At 39.1% G+C, this 23,917-nt stretch overlaps 1 protein-coding gene across 1 annotated transcript; it reads right to left on the minus strand.

The window, feature by feature from the left end:
• Window positions 1–37: 37 nt before the first annotated feature.
• taldo1 (transaldolase 1) lies at window positions 38–16,180 on the minus strand. The gene is made up of 8 exons (XM_083919755.1): window positions 16,010–16,180; window positions 11,266–11,389; window positions 10,690–10,797; window positions 9,701–9,832; window positions 8,509–8,684; window positions 3,398–3,595; window positions 687–832; window positions 38–570 (listed from the first exon to the last, which is right to left on the minus strand). The coding sequence occupies exons 1-8, from the start codon at window positions 16,107–16,109 to the stop codon at window positions 538–540; spliced, it is 1,017 nt and encodes a 338-aa protein (XP_083775881.1). The 5' UTR covers window positions 16,110–16,180; the 3' UTR covers window positions 38–537.
• Window positions 16,181–23,917: the final 7,737 nt, after the last annotated feature.

Here is a 23,917-nt window from a genome sequence, read left to right on the forward strand (position 1 = left end):
AAAAATAGAAATATTACAAACACAACCAAAGCAAATGCACTGACTGAGATTTTTTTATTTATTGAAAGAGCAAAACATATTATTCTGAGGAATGATGGATCAATGGTCTTTATCAAGTTCTGTTCCCAACCCTGTCCAAATAGCATTGATAGAAAAACTGTGGTCATCTCCTGCCAAAAAGTGCTCGCTGTCATATCTAGTAGTCACATGATATTACTCGACGAGACTAACTCTCATCAAGACATGCCTTCTGCGAAGATTTTCCCTTTCTGGTCAAATTCCTAGTACATCAACTATTTTACAGCACACCCACACAAGCATCAATCCCCATTTTTGTTTGGTCAGAAAACAAGTTGATAAGTTAATCCCAGCCTACAAGATGAACGGTGTAAATTCAGCAGGAAGTTCTCTGGAGTTTGGTCAGATGAGGAGAGAAAGGCCTTCTGGTGCTTTGGACCTTCTCTCCGGTAGTTGGAAACAAAGAAGGCAGCCTGCTAACTTCTTATGCTTCCCGTCCGGAGACACCACATCTTTCAATTACTGGCCGTTTTTCACGTTGAGCATTTTCTCCTGTAATAATAATAATAATAATAATTTAAGAAAAAAAAAAACCTCTCTGTATCAATAACAAGGATGTAATTGGACAAAAAACAAACACACATTTAAGAAAAAAAAACCCAACATACTTTGATCATGGTCTCCAACTTGATGGCGTCAGCAGCAAACTTGCGGATGCCGTCAGACAGTTTCTCCACGGCCATGCGGTCCTCATTGTGCTGCCAGCGGAAATCCTTCTCATCCAGGTGAATCTTCTCCAGGTCACAGGCCTTGGCTGCCAAAAAAAAAAAAAAATCAAGGTCAAAGTGGATATACACTGCCCTTAGTATTCAGGTTAAGAAAACACAAAAAAAGTCTGTTAACAGATCTCATCTTTTGGAAATTCAGTCCACAGCCAGTAAAAGGGCACTTTTTGCATTAATCCCCAAAGCAAGTTCAGTCAAAAGCAACTGGACTTGGTTCTTTGTCTGCGTCCATGAACTGGTGAAGCCTCTTGGATGAGAGGTGAAACGTCTTCCTAGACAAATAACCAAGTCCAGTTGCTTTGACTGAAATTGCTTTGGGGATAACGACGACCTGGACGAATGAGAACAGTCACAGGCTTCTTGCATTAATGTTAATAAAGAGAAAAGGTGCATGCGCCAATGCAAGTAAACAAAACCAAAAGATCCCAGTTAAGCTAGTCCTTAAGATGAACGAAAAAACCTTTATTAATGCCCTGTCCTTCCATTTGTTTTCTCCTTTTGCAGCGGCAAATAGATATATGCGACGCGAAAAATGGATTGCTACTATGGATGAGAAATGTATGTATTGTACACTTTCAGCTCTGAGGTACAGAGTTCAAGAGTGCATGATTAATAGTGTGAATGTTTATGTCCACCTTATTTAATTTTACTTGTCCTGTAAAAAGTAGTTTTGAAACTGAGCTTATAAGTATGATCTCTTTTTCAAGATTTTCTTTGTTCCGCAAAATAAACCTGTCTCTGTGACGGTTTTCTTGGACGGAAACACGAGTGCTCTCAGTGCACTGTGATGCAGTTCATCCCCACATCGACCAATCAGTGATCGATTGGTGGAAGAGTAGCTGGAATTTCAGTCAACCAACATTTCTTTGGTTGACGACAGCCCTATTTCAGTGACTGTGTTTAAAGTTACTGCATTTGTTGTCTCTTTAAAAAATAAATGTGAACAGGCCACATACTGTATACATGCTTAAGGTACCTCCATTGGACTGCCAATGAATCAAAGTATCGGAGCTCCATTGAGGATGACTTTTTATGTTGAGGTTCAACCTTGAACTGAATCTGATCAGCTGTTCTGGTCAAAGTCAGAGTTTGTTAAACCTGCTTTAGTTTCGTTAAACATGGCTCCTGAGAACAACCCTTCAAAAACAGCGCCATAATATACTCTGCCACTAGAAGAAAACTGGGTTTGCAACAACTCATGCTCTCTGGATGTCACTGCATCTTTCATGACCGTGACACCTGTGACAGGAAGAAATATTAGAAGCTGGTACTGAAAAACACCTCTGTGGTTGTTCCGCACTGCAAACAATGCAGACATTGCTGTGGCTTTGGTTGAGATGACATTTTAATTGAGTTTAATTTAACATCTAGGTGTTGTCAGATGTGCTCCAGGCACTGTGGGAGTATTCTTGTTTTCATTTTTTTCAAGGAAATAAGACAAGTGATGACAAAAGTTGTCACAATCCCCTCCCAATACCCTGACAGCCATGACTGAAGACACTGTCACAACAATAAGTTATCTCTGGACCGCTAGCATCAAGTTCTAAAAGCCCTATTGATACGCAGACGCTGCATGACAACAGATGTTCTTTTATCAAAGAAAAGCTATATTTAACAATTAACATTATTAGAATTTGAGCAAAATATCCTTCCCTACTCTTTACACCCCAACTCACAGATGGTGGGTAAAAGAATCTCTTTGGGTGTGCCAGCTTCCTCTTTGGGCGGCACAGACACACCCTTGCAGACCGCACAGCTATGTACAATATGTTTTTTGCACTATGAAGTACGATGGGACATTTTATAGCAGTTGTCAGTGCTACAGGGAGAGAGATTATGAGAGATGTTTAGCTGAGTGGCATTTGGTCCGTCTCAATGGCGGAAGCCCCCCGCGGAACAGAGAAACAGAGATATGACCAAATGCGGCAGATGACGCGGCGAGTCATATATTAAAAAAATAAGAAGCAATTATTGAGTAGGGAAAAAGAACCAATAAGAGTATCGATAAAGAACGGATAGGAGAATCGATGAGAATTAGTGTTGATAAAATCCTATTGATGCCCATTCCTAAACACACGTTATGTACGCCACTTGAGTGTGGTGGCACACATCGAATGTGTGTTTAATCTCAAGAGTTTGAAATTGGTAAACAAAGACAAACAATTGAATCGCTCCGTTCTTAAGGCTGCTTGAACGCAGCGGAGATAAGGAGTTGGACGGAGAGATCTGCCAAACTATTTTAATGCCATTTTGACACTTTAGACTAGGGCAGCAACTCGCTATGGGAAAGTTGAATACACATTTAATTCGGGGCTCTCTGTTGTCGTAACTGTTACCAACTGTCTGAGACCAAACTTTGAACTTGGAAGCTGCAAGTTCAACAACTTGTATGCTGTTTTCATGTTTCACGTAAACCTAATACAGCTGACCTAATAAAACGCAAATCTGATTTTTAATAATGTAGCTAAATTTATTTTGTTTTTATGCTTCTTGTTGAATGAACATCTACGCAAAATGAAAGTAAAAATTGGCAAAGTAGCTGATGAAAGCACGTTTTTTTTTGCAGAAAGGCAGCCTTTGGATTTGGACAGTACCGGTCTCCTCTTTGAGCATCTCTGTGATGGTGCTGTGGTCCTTGCTGAGCTCTGCGAGCAGCCCGGGGGAGATGGTGAGCAGATCACAGCCCGCCAACGCTTTCACTTGCCCTGTGTTTCTGAAGGAGGCGCCCATCACCACGGTGCTGTAGCCAAACTTCTTGTAGTAGTTATAAATCTTGGTCACACTCAGCACACCTAGAGAAGGGGAAGAGAAAAATGTAAAGTCCAAATGCATTTAATATTAAATAGTGTTGGACGGTACAGGAACATTGGTAGGCATTTACCTATACAAAGGCTTCCCAAACCTTTGCAGCACATGACCCAGAAGAGAAATTTAGTGCATCCTTGGGGCCATTGAGAGTGAATCAGAGAAGTCACACCTGACATTACCTCAGCCAGAAAACGTAGACATTTTTCAATATATTCACATATCATAATTGTTTTGCATTTTACTCTGCTGATTGGCGACCCAATAAAAATGCGTCCCAACCCTAACTTTGGTAAAGACTGGCCTATGACATGCTGACCGGAATAAAAATATTTTTATTTAAACAAAAAAAGTTGTGGTAGAAGAGTTAGCCAGCGGCATCACACAAAGCTTTTCATCATGTTTACCTTCATTAAGACTGTCTGAAAACGACACCAGGCTGCCACGATATAACCATACAGACCTCTACACGCAACAGACTGCTCGGTTACAACTCGACTTAGATGAACATTGAAAGAGATTAGGCAAATGCATTGGAGATGGACGTTATAGTGCTCTAGTGTTACACTGTATAAATTGGCCAAGTAAATAGCAGAGTTAGGGTCATAGCTTAATCCCGACGGAACACCACAGGGAATTTCAGCCTGAATGCATCTATCTTTTTTCAGCCTAGGAGTGTTTGTGAAACGAACCTAATACTGGCATCAAAGGCAACGAGTTAGCAGACTGCTTAGTCATCACTGCACCCATCTTCCTATGACATGGATTTATCTCATCACAAGAGTAATATGCAGTTAAGATAATCACTAGCAAATATATCTTCGCATCACTGGACAATAATTGAAATAGCAACGTTGGATAACTCATGGTAGATTATAGCGGCAGTGGTACAGAAAATACTTTTGAAATAAGGGCCAGTCAAAATCAGTTGACAGTTTAACTCTAAATATGCTTTTAACTATGATTGCTGCTCATTTAGGAGCAATTTAACCTCCTAAAAATGGACTTTTAGCTCATTCTGCTGTAGATTTGTAACTCAAGTGTATTTTGACAGAAGCCACCATTTGCCAAACTATCACAATAAACTCCAGTCCAGTAAAATCAGACACATTTTTAAAACTACATAAAACATTAAAGGAATTTTTTGGATTTACTCCAAGTGAAAAAACGTAAACCCTTCGAGTAGCTTCATAATACCCACGTGAAATGTTCAGCAATACAGTTCCATGTTTAGTGAAAGTTGTTTTTATTAAACAGTTAAATGTTTTTTTTTCTGGAGTGTTTGGGGATTCTACGTTTGTGCAGGTGCAAAGAACAAAACGTCAGTTTCCTGAGCCACGCAAAGTCTTTTCCTTGCCTGCTCCAGTTGGATCATTTCGGTGACCCGCTGTGCAATAGGGATGGCTGTAAAAGTGAACCAAGCAACACAGGATGTGAGCTTGCCTGCTTAGACTTGATTGACAGCATTCTACAGTAGGCATGGTGCCATAATGTTGCGTACCACTGCACTAAGTATGCTTCCTAATTTAAACGATGCACACTTTATGACATTTGAAAAGACGAAGAAATAGATTACATTAGGGTAATTACAAGTTAGCGCAGCAGGGTAAAGGATGAAAATGTTCTTCTATTGTTGCTCGCTTGTACCTAGGGCTGTCGCAGTGATGCAATTTCCACAGCCGTAGGTTAGAATGTTTTAAAAGCATAATGCTTAATTTATCCTGATTATCCTATATACAGCAACTAGGCTTTATTGTTAGGCTCATGTGCAGACTATTTTATTGCTTTAAATGACAAAGACCACACAGTTTTAAAAGAAATATAATACTTGTGATTGTTAAATGCACAACACACAAAAGAGCAATGATGCACAATAAGAATGCATCAACGCTAGATGCTTGTTCTCTTGAAGGGTCCAGTGTTTCCCCTACCATTATATTAGGGGGGCGCTGACACCCCCGTCCCCCTTGAACGCCAAGTAACTTTAATGTATTTGTATTTTCTGAATAGCGTCAGATCTCAACAGGAGTCATTTAAGGATTCCTTTCCTATAGAACAGCTCTATACATTGTACTTTTAGGAAACAAACTAAATAGCCTTATGGTATCGATCTTATTTACACAACAGCATGTAAATTCTGTGTCTACATGGCTGCGTGTTTACAATTCTCAGAAAACTCCGACAGCGTAGGAGATTCACGTCTTCAAAGATCGATTGTTAGATTGTTTGGGCAGATGAAACTGAAACTTATCAGAGATCCTTTATTATTTAGTTTGAGAAGATGATTCACTCCTACAAAAACAACAAAAACAACATTAAACAAACTGAAATTATTTCTTTATTTTGTTATGCTTGAAACCGAAAAGTGATTTTTGATTTGACTTTGTTCGGTTTCTGTTGGAGAACATTATTTGGACCTTTTGGAAAATTATTTAAAAGACATTTTCTGATGCGGAGTGAAGCTCATTGTGCCATACACTGATTTAAACCGAGTTTGCACCGTGGCTCTGATTATTGCTTGTATAATTGTGATCCTTGCTATACTACACTGTCACTTTATAACACCACTACATCACTTTATTTATTTATTAATGGTACTGTAACTATCTGCTGCTACACTTCACTGTGGTTTACTGTAACTTACATCAGTACGAAATGCTGCCACACTCCACTGTGCCATACTGTCACGTAGTTATGTAGGAAATGCTGCTTCATTTTTAACACTTATAACTTATCGCTCCTTCTCACTTATCTAGTTTGTACTTATTTCATTTCAATCTGCTGCTAAACTGAACAGTGCGTATTGTTGTATATTGTATATACCTACGCTTAACCACGATGTCTGTTGCACTCTGTCACACTTAGTTCATTGCTTGATTTATCTGATGTTAGCTTTATTTTGATTTGATTTATGTTTATGGTTATTGTTACTCTGATCCTTTCCCACCTTTGTATTGAAACTGTTGCAAAATAATTTCCCTCGGGATAAATAAAGCTTCTTGAATCTTGAATCTTCTGTCTGGTGATTTTTAACGCCTTTTAACACTGATTCATTTATCCAGTTGGGGATTGACCTTTAATACGAACCTAACCATTAAATTGTCTGATTAAACACTGACTGGCACGCTAAGAAAAGAACATTCAGGCAATCTGCTACAGTGCGTTGGAAATGCATGAAAACCATGATTCCTTTAATTTTTTATGTCCTCCATCACTGCCAAAAGAGAGTTAAAAAAAACACAAGATCCAGCATAAAGACCCATTGTTTCTTTTCCTTCTCTCTTTTTTCTGTGCAATGAAGCTGCAGGGCTCCAGACTGCGACCAAAAATGTGAGAGGGTGTATGTGTATGTATGTCTAGTCGCACATGCACACCCAGGTGTCTCACCAAGTCAGTCTGCAAGAGGCTAAACAGCAACAGAGTGACAGATAAGACATGAACAATATGTAAGTAGTGCAAGAGGATAGGAACACAAACACGTAACACGTGAGCCCCACAGCTAGTCACAGTGTCGGGACCTGACGGACCCGAAGTCCCCATATGTGACGAGCTGGCGACAGACGGCCACTCCCGAGCCGAATGACAGCAAAAATGTAATAAACCAAAATAGTTTGTCAGCTCTATGGGAAGAAATCAACAGTGTTTGACTGATTCATTGACTTTTTTTTCTCCACCCAGCGCAGCTCATGAAGCAGCAGGTGACACACAGACTGAGCTGATCAGTCAGTGTATATACGGTTCATATGTTTGAAACCCATCTACAGCGGGAGGAATCGCAGGTGTGAGTCGATCTAATTAATAAAATGTAAACGTATCTGTTCTTTAAGATGAGCGAGTGATGGTTGTTAAATCTCGCACTGTGGAGCAGTACCTGTATGTTGACGTGCGCGCTTTAGACGTGTCTCTCCCCCCGCGTCGTGGACCGGGTTGGGGTTACTTAACTTCTGTGAGTACCGTAGGCTACACCGCGTCAAACACAAGTACTATGCAAAGACACCTGCAGCACCACCACAGCTCTCTGTTAAAATCCACCCCTTTGTAAAGAAAATAGACATTTTAAAGTGTGTTAAAATCTTGTTGCATCTCGTGGACTCTCGTGGACAGACCCCCTTTTCTGAATGTATGGTCATTTTTTTCAATATTGTAGCTACTGTCATGACAGTGATGGTGCTGTCCGTTTACCTTCTAAATTACATCCCCAAAAGAGCACGATAAAAATGACGGAAATTGACAGCTTGAATGATATATAAAAGTATAATTGTGTTACTTTAAAGGGTTAAAAAACACAACTTCACACAAATGGACAACCCTGCGGTCTGCCGGGGGCTATGTGAATGCACACTTAAAAAGGAGATTTGGGGAGCAGTCATCAGCCCCAAACAGTTCAGACTTGTCTTCTTAAGAAAGTACCAGCAGTGCTTTATACGACAGAGTGACTAAATCAAAAGCTCAGGAACCTACATACTCATTTGGAAGTTAAAGGCCCAGTGGAGTTTACGTGGCCTGACCAACATGTTGACTGCATTTTCCTCCCCAACAAAACCCCTATAGAACCAGTATTTCAAATATTTTTCTCTGCAACAGGTTTGGAGTTTTCTTCAAAATCTTTGCGACTGCATAATACTGTGAAATCAGCAGCAGTGTGAGTGTGCATCACTTTCCCCCTTAAATAACTGACCCCACGCCTACAGGGATACATTTCCAGGGGGGAGATTACTGCATGATACTGTATGTGTATAAGAGTCTCACCCAACAAAATCACAATCAAATCTGGAACTTGTAAAAGAGGGCAGGGCATTTAATGTAAATCTTATCTGGTATTACGCTTTGACTAACTCCCTTTTGTGACTTTATTTCACAGGAAGGCATGTTCGCTAACACTAACAATGGCCTCTATTACCTGGGTCTTCGTGTGGCTCGTAGCTTGCGCGGCCTGTATTCTCCTTGTACCAGTCGAGGATGCGTCCAACAAAGGGGGATATGAGTGTTACATTTGCTTCTGCACAGGCCACAGCCTGAGCAAAAGAGAACAGCAGGGTCATGTTGCAGTGAACGCCGTGCTTCTCCTCGAGCTCCCTGAAAAACAAAACAAAAAAACAACAACAAATATTTAATTTTCAAAAAAACGCATCACAAGCTGTAATACGTCCACATGTGAACATGCATTTTTACTCTGCTTCCCATTTCAACCAGAACCTTATTCAAAAGTAGCAGAGCAAGCCACAGGATATAAGACAATACAGTTTCCTCAAAATGCAGTCTTTTTGTTTTCTTGAGAGATTTTAGCCCATTATTTTGCACTGCTTACATGTGTGGAATCCAATTGAGGCAGCTAAGTTAACAGAGATACAGGCTTCTTCAATACAGGTAGATTTATAGCTTACGCAACTGTACCATACCTCAGGTATTACTATGAAATGACTGTGTAGACATAAAGAAATCCACGTGATTGAGCAGGAGACATTACACAGCCACTCGGGTATTATCACGTTTTCAGGCCTTCATGTGTTTAAGTCTCGCCATTCTCTAGCCATGTGTCTGAATTCTTTGCATTACACGTTTTATCCCTCAGGGGTACAGGCCTCCTTCGTAAAATCTGTGAGGGCCGGCCGACTGTCATATGGTCTAAGACACGAGTGTTGTCTCGCACACACTTTCTGAACACGTTTTGTAAGTCTGCGTCTGTGCAGACTTCGCCTGGGGGAATGAAATAATAATTTAAATAATCAGGACATTAATACAGAGAGTTATTGGGGAAAGCCCAAAAGCATAATAAAAAAAACATCTGTAAAGGAGGACTGGCACATGGTGACATATTGAGTTTACACAGAAACACAACATTAAGATAAAGGATTTAAGACGGGGGTGGCAGGTGCTCATTCCATAGGGAACCACAGGGTCGGCAGTTCAAGCCTCATGTACAGACCAAGTATGGAGTGTGTTCACCTCCTTGGCACTGCTGAGGTGCCTGTGAACAAGGCACCAAACCCCCAACTGCTCTGGATGGGTAAGTAATATGAACATCAAAAATCACTATAGACAAATTGTAAAAGAGTAATAATAATGATAGCATAATAACATTACATGCTCACCTGCCAGCCTGGATACCCTCCCATGTGGATGACAGTTTGATGAGTACACGCTCCTTGTCAATGCCTGCTTCTTTGTAGAGAGCGATGAGCCTCAGGGCCTTAGAAACCATTTCATCTTTATCAAAAGATAGTCTGTTAGATGAAGAGAAACAACACGGCCATGACGCATTGAAATATTGTCTGTCACCCCGTGTGTGTGCCAAGGAAAAATCTGGTCCTCGAGACACCTACTGTACCAGGAACCGCATAGAGGCTGTTATCAGTATTTAATTAGGTGTTCATTTGTCTGTCTGGGTTTTGACAGGTTTTGTCCCTGTGATAGCATCACAACCATGCAAGGGTTAAAGTCTCAAAATGTAACATCTGTGTAGCAAAAATGCCAGAAGTAGGGGGGTAGGAAGTAGGGGAAGGCGCACCCCACTTTAGGCTCCTGGACCTATGGCGTCGCAGCCAGTGTGCAGAGGGGGTCGTTCAGTGATCAAAGGGGAGTTTTGATGACACTGAACCCCATATTGCTCCCATTCGTTAGGCCAGTGCCTTACATGGTAGCTTTGTTTGAGCGTGTGCAAATGAGTGCATGAAAAGACAAACTTTAAAAATGCAGGTTAATTTACCATGTTTATTCCATTCATGATTCAAGTACTGCTTTGACTGAGGTTGTGCTACAAATAATAAGTTGTGTTTGTATTTTAAGTCGTTTTTTCCCTAAAGCAAAAACATGCATTAAGAATTTTATAAGATTTGACTAATTACTTATCAATTATCGATGAGTAATGTGGCTGCCGACTGATTAAAACAAAATGTTGAGAGAAGATGGATAAACTCTAATCCTAATCACGTTTTTTACAGAAGAATGACAAACAACAACAACAAGGCCAATAAATGTTTAAAAAGTCACCTGCGTAGTTTAAAATTCTCTCAGTCTTAGTGTCACATTTCGTGACACGTTTCTTATCATAATGAGCACCTTGTGACATGTTTACACATACCTTGCATCCACCTCAGTAGAGACTCTGCCTGGGACCTTCTTGAGGATCTCTAGCCCGAAACTCACAAACAGCTTGTCCATGGTGTTGGCTACCTGCTCCTCTTCAGTTCTGGGCAGAGAAGGAAACATTATGAAGCTGGTTAGCTTAATGTCAGAGCTGCACTGTGCAGCATTGTGCAGTTTTTATATTATTATTTTAGCTGCAAACTTTTGCACATTCAAATGATTAATTTTGGCAGGTCACCAGGTTGAATTACAGAGTGTAGAGACTATGTCAAAGCTCACTAACTTTGAACGTTTAACCACACTCCATTACATGAGATAAAGAATGACAATCATTTAAAAAAAAAAAAAAAAAATGCATCAGACTAAGACATAACCGTTAACTGCCTGATGTAAATTAAGGAACTTGTGTCAAAACCTTGCAGAGGAATCGTGTTCTGTGCAACATCTGCAAAACCACAAAAAATGTTTCCTTTCTCAAGCAGATCACTCACGTCAATGCTGATCTATTTATGTGCAGGTATGTAGTCAGGTGTAGTTCCAGTAAACAACTAATTTATTTTTAATTTCTTACCCGCCTTTGGCGATGCCGAATTTAATGGCCTGATCCAAGAGTTGCTGGTAGGCTGGCATCTTGGCAGCAGCCAGGATAAGAGATGGGTTAGTGGTGGCATCTTGAGGCTTGTACTCGTCAATGGCTGCAAGACAGAAAGAGAGAAAATAAGTTAGACACGCATGCACGCAGGGGGTTTAAATTCTGTTTTAGTTTTTTGTAGGAGTGAACCCGCTTCTCGAACTAAATAATAAAGGATCTCTGATAAGTTTCAGTTTCGTTTTTCGCGTTAGTAGTGGAGCCTCTTCCCAAACAATTTAACAAACGACCTTTGAACAACTGTTTTCTGAACAAGAGTTTTCTGAGAATTGTAAACACGCAGCCATAACATAAATAACATAAGGCTGTTTAGTTTGTTTACTAAAAGGACAATTATAGAGATGTTCTATAGGAAAGGAATCTTTAAATTACTCCTGTGGGGAAACTCTGTGTGTGTGTGTGTATGTTTATGTGTATGTGTATATATATATATATATATATATATAATCCATGCCTGAGACATCCCAAAGCCCAGGATTGAGTGGTGTTAGATGTCCTAATACTTCATAACAGATTTAAAAATGCATTTTGTTTTCTCATTTCGGGATGTCTTCTGATCCAGTAATGTCAGTCTAAATGAATCCCTTGTACTTTGTAGGTGACAATGTTAAAAATCTGTCCACACACACACACAAACATTTAGACCATCATAACACCAAAAAAGTTTTTAATTACATTTAATATGTCTCGCTCAAGTTTAATATTAAAGTTAAAAAAATGCAAATATGTCCATCAAAATTTAAGAGTTAAACGACTGCACTATAACACATCTAATAAGCAAAAACAAAGAGGACAAAGGTGGCATTTAGATTTATTACAGCTTAACTGTTTTACTCCAAATGTTCTAAAGTTGTTATTATTAGACTTCATGAATACATCACTGGCTGGAAGTCTACCCTGAACCTCCCCAGAGGTGTCTGTACAATGGACAAAATATAAACGATTGTAACTACAATATACTGCTGCTAGAGAGAGTAGATGGCGCCATCTACAGTATAGAAATATTGCTGTACCATCCTCCGAAAACAACCTATTACGTCAGAGAAAGTGGATGGATATCAGTGTTCCTTTAAACCAGGGGTGTCAAACTGATCCAGTAAAGGGCCGTGTGGCTGCAGGTTTTCATTCCAACCAAGCGAGAACACACCTGTAAAAATTCCCATCTATTAATGCTGAAATACTAAGAGCTAGCTCAAAATATTACAATTTTGTGGAAAAACTATGACGGATTGACTAAAGAGTTGAATAATCTGTATGATCTGCAGAAAAGGATCATAAGGCCTGTGTTAATACATTTCATAACCTACAGAACTTCACTCTAAAATCATTCCATTGCAGTTTACAGGCCTGAGCTACAGTTTTTAATTTAATGCATGATCGGCCTTTTCATGAGGCACGGTGGGTTTTTTGCCAGCACTTGTTTGTTGCTGTGGAGTGTTTTTGGTGCTGCCAGCGCTTTAGCGTAAGGACAAAGCCTGCCTCTGTTCTGGAGCAATGCAACTCTCAACCCTCTTCAAAAAATGTGGATCCATCTGCAGGTCAGTGAGTTTGGACCGAATACTCATGGTCGAAAGTTTAAGACCACAATACACAGTTCAAGTGCTGATTACAGAAGTAGGCACAAAATATGGGGCATACATAATCAATTTTATATATATAAAGAAAGAAATAATCAATGTATATATAATCGATATACAGTATATATCAAATTATAGCCTAAAGTTATAATAGAAAGCTTTAAACAAATAAAAGATTGTAAATAACACTAGAACAGGACTTTTCTGTGTAAGGCAACTTAGATGTTATAAAATATGTAAAGGAGAATGCTGATTTTACTTTTTAAGCAATATAAAAGTTAAATGTGCACCAACTACATTTACATAAAATTACCAGATTATGGTACAAGTACAGTGCAGCTTTAAAAAGTTTGCAGTTGCATGATTTGGTAGGTAAGGATGTGTAAATGCATGTGGGGAAACATATTATTAGCACAAAATAAGACAAAGAAAGAACTTATTTTACGTTGATGTTCTTTAATTTGAATGCTAGTCATGCCTCGTTTTTGTACAGAAAAACAGCTTTCTACACAAATCACTCTGTGGGCATTGTGGTGCATAGAAATACACCGAATTAAATCCAATTTTATATCCTCAGTAACCATAAATTATAAAACAAAAATCCATCCGTACCACATTCGGACTACTAACTTAATCTAAACGTGACATTAGTATGCACACAAGTCTGTCGTCTGTCCAAAGCAGTAGTGAACAATTCAGCTCACGAGGAGCCTTCTCTAAATGCACGCCGTGTTTAAACCATCAATAACCATGCAGGATAATTTGTTACCACGTAATTTCCCCCATCAGCCCCTCCATTAACTTTAAACCCATTCTTTGTTTCCTCACGTGCATGGGTGAAGTAAGAGCGTGTTGTTACATGTTAGACCAAGTTCTTACGTGAAACAGAAGGGAGGCTGCTTCACTTAAACATGCCGACACTACACCCAGTGAAACCTGAGAAATCTTACAACGTTCCTGCAATATTTCGATTTTTTTAAGCAAAGCCTCTAAAGAAAAAGAGAAGCCAATGGATGCCAAATCTTGAGTAACCACTCTTTTTTTTCATGACAGTGGTGACAGAAGTATTCAAAGTTTGAGAAATGATTTGATTACATTGTTAGATTGACATCGTACTAAGAAATGATCATGTCAATTTAAATAAAGAATGCATGCTCCACTTGCTGCAAAGTTGTAAGCAATGTTTAGTCTTGCATTGGATCAGACGAGCTCTGCAACTAATGATTATTTTCCCTTTCAATTGATCAGTCAGTTTATTTGTTTGACTCATTGTGTTTCGTGTACAAAAATGTCTGAATAATTAAGAACAATTGCCACTTTCTTTCCAAGAGTTTGTAGTGAATTCATGAAATTGTTTTATGTGCATTAGACTCCTTTTATTTCCTGTAAGCCACAAGACAGAGTCACCTGCCTGGGGGTAAGATTCAACACTACACATTCTAACTTTTGACACTCACATCAAACATCTCGCAAGACCTCCCTCTACCACCTCAGGAATATTGCTAAACTCCATCCCACACTCAGTCCGTTAGATGCAACAAAACTGGTCCACGCCTTTGTCTCCTCAAGGCTGGATTACTGCAACGCACACATCGGGACTCCAAGCAAGGGCCTACAAAAACCTGCAATACATCCAGAACAGTGCCGCTAGGATCCTGATGAGGGTGCGAAAATACGACCACATCACACCGATCCTCCATGCATTACACTGGCTTCCTGTCTCTTACAGGATTGAACACAAAATCTCCCTACTCACCCATCAGTGCATCCACAGAAAACCCCCTCCCTACATCAGAGAACTACTCGCACCACAAACCTCCACACGTAACCTCCGCTCTGGGAACAAAATCATCCTCCAGCCCTCCAGTACCCAAGCTCTGCACCATGGGGGACCGGGCCTTCTGCGCAGCTGCTCCTCACCTGTTGAATTCCCTCCCAGACCACCCGAGGGCTCCACAAACTGCTGACTCTTTTAAGAAGGGCCTGAAAACCTTCCTTTTAAAAAGCTTTCTCTTTACGTTTACCTTCCTGCTCTTGTTTTTAACCATATCGTACTCTGTAGCACTTTGTTATTGTTTTTTAATAATGGTGCTTTACACATAAATGTGCTTTATGTGCTTAACGCATAAATGTATTATTCTTTCTTTCGATTCACAGTCCACTACATGAGCAATTTAACAAAATACATACTAACACATTTCTTAAAAAGGTCTATGCAAACAGACGCCACTCTACTGTGTTATGGGAGCAACATTATCATCTTTCCAGAGCCATGCCTGGCTGCAACACAAACCTTTTCTGTCATGTCATCCTGAGTCTGCAAACTCTGGATGAGGAACTATCTGGTTTGCATCACACAATGCAATTGTATTACCGCACAGGGCACACATTTCCTCATTCTGATCCATTGAGAAACACGACCTTTCCTTCTGTGGCATGAAAGGGACAAACGAGGAAGGAAAGCTCACTTGTTACACCAGTTTCTAACGTTAGTAGACTCAGAGAGCACAGCAGTCTGGTACTAGTTTCGCCACAGCTTAATAACTGCTAGTTGTAGCCATTTATTAAGTTAAGTCATGAGTGAGGTTGTTAAGAGGCTAATGTAAACAAAATACTTACATTTATTATTAAAACTGAATAAGGAGAGACGTTTTGCTAGCTAGCTTGTTTGACCAATTGTGACTTTTTTAACGTTTTTTATTTAAGTTTAAATTCGTTTTTTTACATTTACTTGCTATACTTTTGATAAGTAGTATTTGCACACTGGTCTTACTTGTATGAAAACCTACTTTGGCTAATTTTCTGCTTGTTCTTAACCTGAAATAAAGATTTCTAAGTAAAAAGAAGAAGCTAGAGCAGCTAACGTAAAGTAGCTAACTGTCACCAAGTTGGGTTACCCTGACAACAAGTATCGGGTAGACAGCTTGTCAACTTTAGGACGTTAGTTACGAGGGAAACCATTATAAAACATCACAGGAGTTGGTTAGCTTGACTGTTAGCTCACACTTGACAGGGCGGTCATTCACATTAAAGCTGCTAATGCTAACCGATTAGCATGGGATTAAAAGGCAGTTGGGGGTTTTCTTTACCGTTAAAATCTCCGGTGTCTGCCACCACCACCGTGTGTTTCTTCAGCTGGATCAGCGCTGACTCCATTTTTCGCCGTTTGTCTGGTGACACGGAGGACATGATGATGAGAAACGGACACTGGGACCTTTTATACACACACAACACGTGAGGGAGGGCAGACTGTAGCTGTAGGAGAGAGACACGGGAGCGCGCAGGGCAAGAGGGAAGGAGTCAGCGGGCACGCGCTCCAGACAGTTGAGACCATAGACATATAAAGAGTAGATGCCGCATCGAACGTTGGGCCGCGAGAAATGCGGCCGCCATCTTGGATCGGTCCTTCTCCCAGATCAGTTCTTTAGTGACTCGTTGAGCCTCTGAGTTGAGCAGCAGAAGGAACAAGATGCCAGAGCACTGTGCAGCGTATTCCTGCTCTAATCTAATATTACAATATTACAATTCATAATCAGTACGGTACAGTACAATTTTAAACAATTATACATAAATCCATGCATTTTTGAATGTTATAGTGAGTCCCTCAGGCTGTGGCAGGTAGATACATATTTAGCTGCCAGAGGAGCTGCTGTCCCTTATTTTATTATTATTATCTTGTCACAGTAGAGGCGTGGAGATTAGCCTCTGTGGGAATGTTAGTTAATTTACCCCCCGGCCAGATGTGTGTGTGTGTGTGTGTGTGTGTGTGTGTGTGTGTGTGTGTGTGTGTGTGTGTGTGTGTGTGTGTATGCCTGTGTAGATATTAAAGGAGAAGCAGGGAGGAGAGGGGTTGTCGTACATTTGGTCTAGTGTAAATGGATTGCACATTTCCAGCAGTAGGTCAGCGGAGGATGTGCTGTGGTTTCATGAGAGGAAGACACTTCAGAGACAGTTAATCTCAGGTCACCTCAGATATTCTCAGTTTTGTTTTTTTAAATATTGAACATGACATTGAGATGAATTATGAGATCATTTTTCATGTCATGTCACTTTTTTTTTTAAAGTTTAGACTATCAAAGGAGAAGTGACAGAATCTGACCAATATCCTTTGCTGTTAAACTGTTTCATCAAACAGGAGCAACATGATGTGGGGTTTATTATAAAGAATGAATCAGAGATTTAACATGTGTTTCCACTCTGTGCCCGATATTCTCACAGCTGAACTAAATGTTCCACACATTTTTACTTGGTTCTCCACATCTCCACTTAAAGCAGGACGAACGTCACATGTTTGTAAAGCAGAGCTGATGAGTCCAGGCTTTTTTAGTTCAGTTGGACCACAGAAGTTAAAAAAATCATACATTTATTTAACTAAGGAAAAATCTTAAATGGTTTGTATAATTTAAAATGGATATTACTGAACTATGCCCCGTGTTTTTGTTTGCACATTAAATACAATTACTACATCATTAAAATATGTAATAAAGAAGACATTCACATAATTAGACCTTGCCTAAAAACAAAGGACACAGTCATTTTAGATACTATACAAAGTACTCCTACAACATCACTGTCTTTTAGAATGAGAGCTACACTCTAATTGGTAACTGTGCAAGAACAAAACAGTGTGAAAATGATTGATTTAACAAAATGTTATATATATTTTTATACCACACACACACTCGCTCAAATGTGGACCCTCCCTCTCCTCTCCACTACCACGACTATGCGACTGGCAGAGCATGGATCATTTCTGAATATTTATAAACATATAGGGTTCGGCTCTTGCTTTTTTTAGTGCTTTAAATGGAAGTGTGTCTGTTTGACTTGTATTTAGATGTGTCCAAAATGTCATCTCTCTCTCTGACCTAATTGTATTGATACTCTTGATTTATATGTATTTTAATTTTCTCTGAGTGTGTGTGTGTGTGTGTGTGTGTGTGTGTGTGTGTGTGTGAGAGAGAGAGAGAGAGTGAGCGAGAGAGATTTATGTATTCATGTATGAAATACAGCCTATTAATACTCTATAAATGATTTCTCTTGTTGTGTTTATATTTATAGTGTTTGCAAAACACCTATCATACATCACATATATCATATATCAGAATATTCTATTACTGTTAATCCCACTGTGAATATTAAAATACGCTGAACCGTGTCCTGTCCTTACACTGAGTGGAGCGGGCGACCGGGCCAAGATGGCGGCCCCACCGCTCGTCAACGCCAGTAGACCCAACGTTCGATGAGGCGTCTACTCTTTATGTCTATGGTTGAGACTACAAGGAAGTTCCTGCAGCAAAAGCAGCAGTAATGCAAAGAAACAGTCAGAAATGTGGCTGTTACAAATCTAATTCATTGCATTTAGCAAATGTTAATGATTATGTTACATATCTTCAATGGTGGAAGAGATAGGCTGGGCGAGTTTATTCAGCAACAAGGTAATTCAAAGTTCTTTACATAAAACATTAACCCTTCTATGGTATTCAGGTCAAAATTGACCCGTTTCATGTTTCATGGTATAAGTAAGTATAATTTTTTTCAATCTGAAGCTCAATGGCCTTAGCCTTTTTTATGTGACGATCATATACAAATTAAAACAATTAGAACACATGCTGCTATACTGCCCTACAAAGCCTAAGTGCAGTAACTAAAATATCACTAATAACATGATTTCTGCACAATTTTGGGCCTTATAGTTTGGATGTTAGGATTTATTTGGATATTAATTATTAAAATGCAAACTGGTAAACCATAATCCATCATCAGTGTGTCAAATATTGTTTTATTATTTATTGTTGGGACAATAAACAACCTTTAAAGACATTTTTTATCTTAAATTTTTGAGTAGTTACTGCACTTAAGCTTTGTAGGGCAGTATATCCCATACATTTACATTCTTCATATGGGCATCCGGTCAGTTTGATCTGCATACAAAGACACACAGAAACATGCACACACACTCATAAAGATAATGTTACATTATTATAACGTAAGTATGTTTGCTCTCACTGTCCTCCACTCTTTACCCGCTGCCATGTGTCCACCTCCAACACAAAAAATCTATATTGATTAGAATTGAGATAAATACAATATATGTTAATGGTTTACGCCGTAACATTTTATTTTAGACTCGTATTTAAAAAACACAAATTTGTAAAAGGTCAATTGGACAAGTGGGACACCACAGGGTCCAAAAAGTGAAAAAGCATTGGGAAAAACAAACGCATAAAACATATAAATGTAATTTAAAACATAAAAGATGGTTAAAGTTACAGAAGTTACAGCACAGTTTACTGAAAAGCAGCGGCAATTAGAAAGTCTTGATTTAAAAGAACTGAGAGTTGCAGCAGACCTGCAGTTTTCTGGGAGTTTGTTCCAGTTTTGTGGAGCCTAAAAACCGAACGCTGCCTCTCCATGTTTAGTCCTGACTCTGGGGACACAGAGCAGACCTCAGACCATCTGAGAGGTCTGGATGGTTTGAGGCTGAGCAGAAAAACTGAAATGTATTTTGGTCCTACTCGTATCTTTAACAAGTAAATATCCTGCATTTAAAACCTAGTTTAAGGAGTGAACACAAATGCTGGCATTTAAATCATAGACTGTATGAAATACCTAAAGAGCCAAAGTAAAAGTACTAGTTTTACGGATTTATTTTACAATTTCTGAAGATAAATCAGTAGATTACAATTAGTGCTGCTGATGCATAAATATGTGAGTATTACTAATGTTGCAACAGGTAAAGGTGGAGTTAATTTAAATTGCTTTACGTGTGTTATTCATAATAATCCATAACAAGGGAGCAGCGTTGTCTGGTTCCAGTTCTGACTGAAACAGAAAACTTTGAATATCACCAACACATATTTCAAATGTGTTTATTTTGAGGTGCACATTTTGCCACTGGTGGCAACCAAAAGCAAATCATTTGTTGTCAGTTTTTCAATATGGTTGCTCATTCCGGCGTGTGTTAGACCTGAGTAGAAAAATAACATAAAATGAAAATACCACCCCTGAATATCTTGTATAAATGTGTCTCATAAAACGCTGCCGTACAGGGTTGATCAATGGTGGAAGAAGTGGAGCTATTTCCAAGTGACACAGTATAAAAGTTCTCCTTGAAAAGCAAAAGTCACCTCTCTGGAAAGCATGGATACAGTAAAGTTTATTCAAGGGATTAAGTTGCTGTCTTGACCTTTTTATGTGCTTCGCAATAATATTTGAATGACTCTGTGAGTAGTAGAATAGTACGGAAGAGAGTGGAGCAGAAAGTGAAGAGGAAAATTGTAATATGTCGCATATTTAATTACACAAAGAGTAGAGAGTGTGCTCACCATTTCAACCGCGTGCCACAGAATGATGTGAATTTGATTGCTTGATTATCTCAGTAACTGTTCTGTGGCACCTGTTTCCTGATACATCTTCTTGCCCTCCAGTAACAGCGACTTGAACATGCCTCTTATTTGCAATAATATGAGAACAATTTAATTTAAGAAGCCATTACATTTCCCCGTAATTGCCTTGCTCGCCTTTCAATGTATGTGCCTGTATTAAAAAAACGATACTTCAACCCTCAGGCTTCAGCAGTATAATGACACCATCACTTACTCTATTCTACTTGTAGGTCTGCTTACTGACATATTAGTATTTAACAATGTCTCACAGTTAGCATTAGTAATGAATAGAAGACATCGATCTTTATCTGAATGATTTCAGAGCTTCTGTGAGTGAAAACCTTCCTTCGACAAACACTTTCCCTCCCAAAGGCAAAAATAAACAAAGAAATACATCAATGCAGCTCTTGTTTATTGTGCCAGAATGTCAGGTTTGGTGTGTTGAGGCTGTAGACCTGTGTTTATTCTTGGAATTTTAGTTTATTTGAGCTGGTTTTTCTTGTCTTTTGTGTAGAATACTGTATTTCTCTTCCACCCCATCACACTCATGAACAGTTAAATCAGTCATGTGAGGTTAAAAAAGCCCAACAAACTCAAGTGAAATAGCTGCAGTCATCATACTGTATTGTGGTGGAAAGTAACTAAGTGCATTTACTTAAGTACGGCACTAAAGCCCAATTTTAAAGGCACTCGTTTCCATTTGAGGCTTTTTTTAATACTTCTGTTTCATTAAATTTCAGAGGGAAATATTGGACATTTTTACTCCACTACTTTTATTCTATAACTTTAGTTAATAATAAGTTTGCAGATTCAGTTTATTAATACGACTTACCGTATAAATCAATTTACAAATTATGATGTAATAAGGATTAGGTTACCCAGCAGTAAACAAAGTAATAAGCTACTTCAAATTATGTTGAATGTACTTATTTGGTGCCTTCTGAACCAGTCAAGGTGCCTTTACACTACTGCCACACACACACACACACACACACACACACACACACACACACACACACACACACACACACACACACACACACACACACACACACACACACACACAGACACACACAAACACGCACACCCTCACACACCCACAGACGGCTTAGCTAATTGCAACATTAAAGTCGTATGTAAATTCAATTATGAATGATATGTATAATATATATGATTCTGAAATGGGCCATTCTGCATGAGTTTTTTAAGTTCTTTGATGCTGTTTTACGTTTACTCAAGTAAAAATATGAATGTAGCACACAGATTACTTGTTAGAGTGGTTTTACACTGTAGTATTGCTACTTTTACCTATACATGAGTACTTACTCCCACCACTGCTCAATATGTGCACACCGTGCCCGCCCCAGGGCGTCTGTCAGGGCTCGTGTGCGTTGTGTTTCAGTGAAGCATGTTCCTGCTTGGGTGGAGGTGGAGGCCATCAGGGCGCTGGAGGCAGCTGGTCACTGCATAAGGTTGCATAAGACCTGCTCCTTCCTGGTAGTTTCTGTTGCTCTTATGTTTTCCCTGTCCCAGATCTAAAATTCAGTATTTTTGTTACCTGCGTTAAATAAAAGTAATTTATTTTAGTTCACCCTTGCATGCGCTTCCTTTATTTGTTATATAACCTCTGAGAAATGAACCCACTTGTGTAAACAGAATAGAGGAAGTAGTAATCCATTCAGTTCTTGTGTTGTCCCAGTGATCATTCACTGGTGGCATTAATACTTCAGCTGCAACACATTAAATCTTACGCGATTACAAATATGTAAACTTATTGCTATTTATTTGTAAAAGATAAATGACATGACAGGTGGCCGGGAGGTAAAAGCAGTCACTGGTAATACAACACAATGCACTACAACAAGATGATGAACTCTCCAAATCATAATATTGGAACCCACCTTCCTGATGGCTGCTGGTTAGGGGTCTCCCCTCACTGCCTCTCTTGTGCTGGCGCCGCCGACGAGGCCGAGGAGCAGGAAATGGGGTGCATTCAATAAACGCGTCCCCCAGTAGCATTGCAGCTTCCAATAAATTGATATTAAAGGTGCCGTCCATTGAACACTAACACAATACAAACACACACACACACACCCACACACAGTGAGAGAGAGAGATTGAAGTAGACAGGGATGAGTAGGGTGGTAAAAATCAGAATAGAAGAGAACACAACAGGGAGACGGGCTGTTATAGGACTCTGTAAGTGTGTAGGTGTGTATGTGAGGGTGAGGTGGAGGTGAAGGGGGTGAAGATGCTGTAAGGTAAAGAAAATAGCATTAAAGATAAAGAACATTTTAAAACTAGGCTAATGTTGCACTCAAAAGCAATACTACAAAATCCATACAACAGTCCTATAATTGCGTGTAGATCTTTTTCATATTACATTTTCAATTTTTCTGTAGATTCAAGCATATTTGGCTTGATAACATAAAAGAAGCGAAACAGGTCAATATTAAATGAACTGTAAAGTATGCAAGAAATCTTATTTGCAACATTATTATAGGAATACTTTATGGAAGTGGTCTTCAAGAAGGAGCAGATTGATAACTGTAGCATTCAATAACACATTTGCACTTCACGTTAGGCCTACATTTATATGACTTATATGTATTAGCTTGACATTTAACATGCAGGAAAATGGGGAAAGCACTTGCACAGCTTACCAGTAGGATGGGTGAAGAGGCAATGAAGATTCGCGCCCGCGCCAAAGTCTTTATTATAAGACGTTAACCAGGTTTCGCGCGCATCGTACCTACCCAGGTGCGGACTGGCAGGGGGCGTGGCTATCACCATCTCATCTCTGGCAGGTTAAAGGTTAAAGGTTAAAGGTTAAGGAAGTACATGTCAACATTTTACACATCATTTTCCCCTCAAATCTTTACCTTTTCAAATTCTCAGACACTGAAAATAAATGTACTTTTTTGCAACAATGAACCAGAATCATTGGCGCATATTTTCTCTAATTGCTTTAATTCTGTGTCCTTTTGGTCTCCAATACCACAGTATGTATTTGGTAAAATGTGCTGTAACATCAGAATTGAGTGTACAAATGTATTTCTTTATTTTGAACACGAGGCATATAGTCTTGAATTTATTGTTAAATTAAAAAAATGTTTATTTGCATAGGTGTAATGAAACAAAAACTATCCCCTACTTCATCGCTTTCAAGGTCGACTCTAAAACTCTTGAAATATTTAATTTATTAATTGAAAATTAATAGTTTTATATAATTATACAGCTATATATACAGTATATATGGTTGATTGTACAGGAGTTTTTTATACCCTGATTTATTTATTCTCTTTTTTCAGTGCATTGTCAATTGTCAATTTTATGTTGAGTACATGTCTGATTTGTTGTATTTGATATTTTATGTAATTGTCAAATAAAGTACCCACTAGGCATGCCTAATCGATCACATTATCATTACTGTTTACAGGTTGGCATCACCAGTGCATCCCTTTGACATTTATCTGTTGATTCAGCCTGGTTTCACCAAAAGGCGTGTGAATGACACTACACGCTATTTCTCAAGTCATTTCTCGTGCAATCAAAACGCATTTCATGATGTTTGCGTGTTCATTTCACGCCATTTAGTCTCAATTGACT

The sequence above is a fragment of the Echiichthys vipera genome (genome assembly GCF_963691815.1).
Source record: "Echiichthys vipera genome assembly, chromosome: 1".
Taxonomy (NCBI): Eukaryota; Metazoa; Chordata; class Actinopteri; order Perciformes; family Trachinidae; genus Echiichthys; species Echiichthys vipera.

Bases quoted from the DNA above. Each gene is read 5' to 3' on its own strand.
- taldo1 (XM_083919755.1), bottom strand. From the start codon at position 16,109: ATGTCCTCCGTGTCACCAGACAAACGGCGAAAAATGGAGTCAGCGCTG. The intron at 11,390-16,009 runs GTAAAGAAAACC...TCTGTCTTGCAG, and splicing joins AGACACCGGAGATTTTAACG to CCATTGACGAGTACAAGCCT. The intron at 571-686 runs GTATGTTGGGTT...TTATTATTACAG, and splicing joins AGTTGGAGACCATGATCAAA to GAGAAAATGCTCAACGTGAA.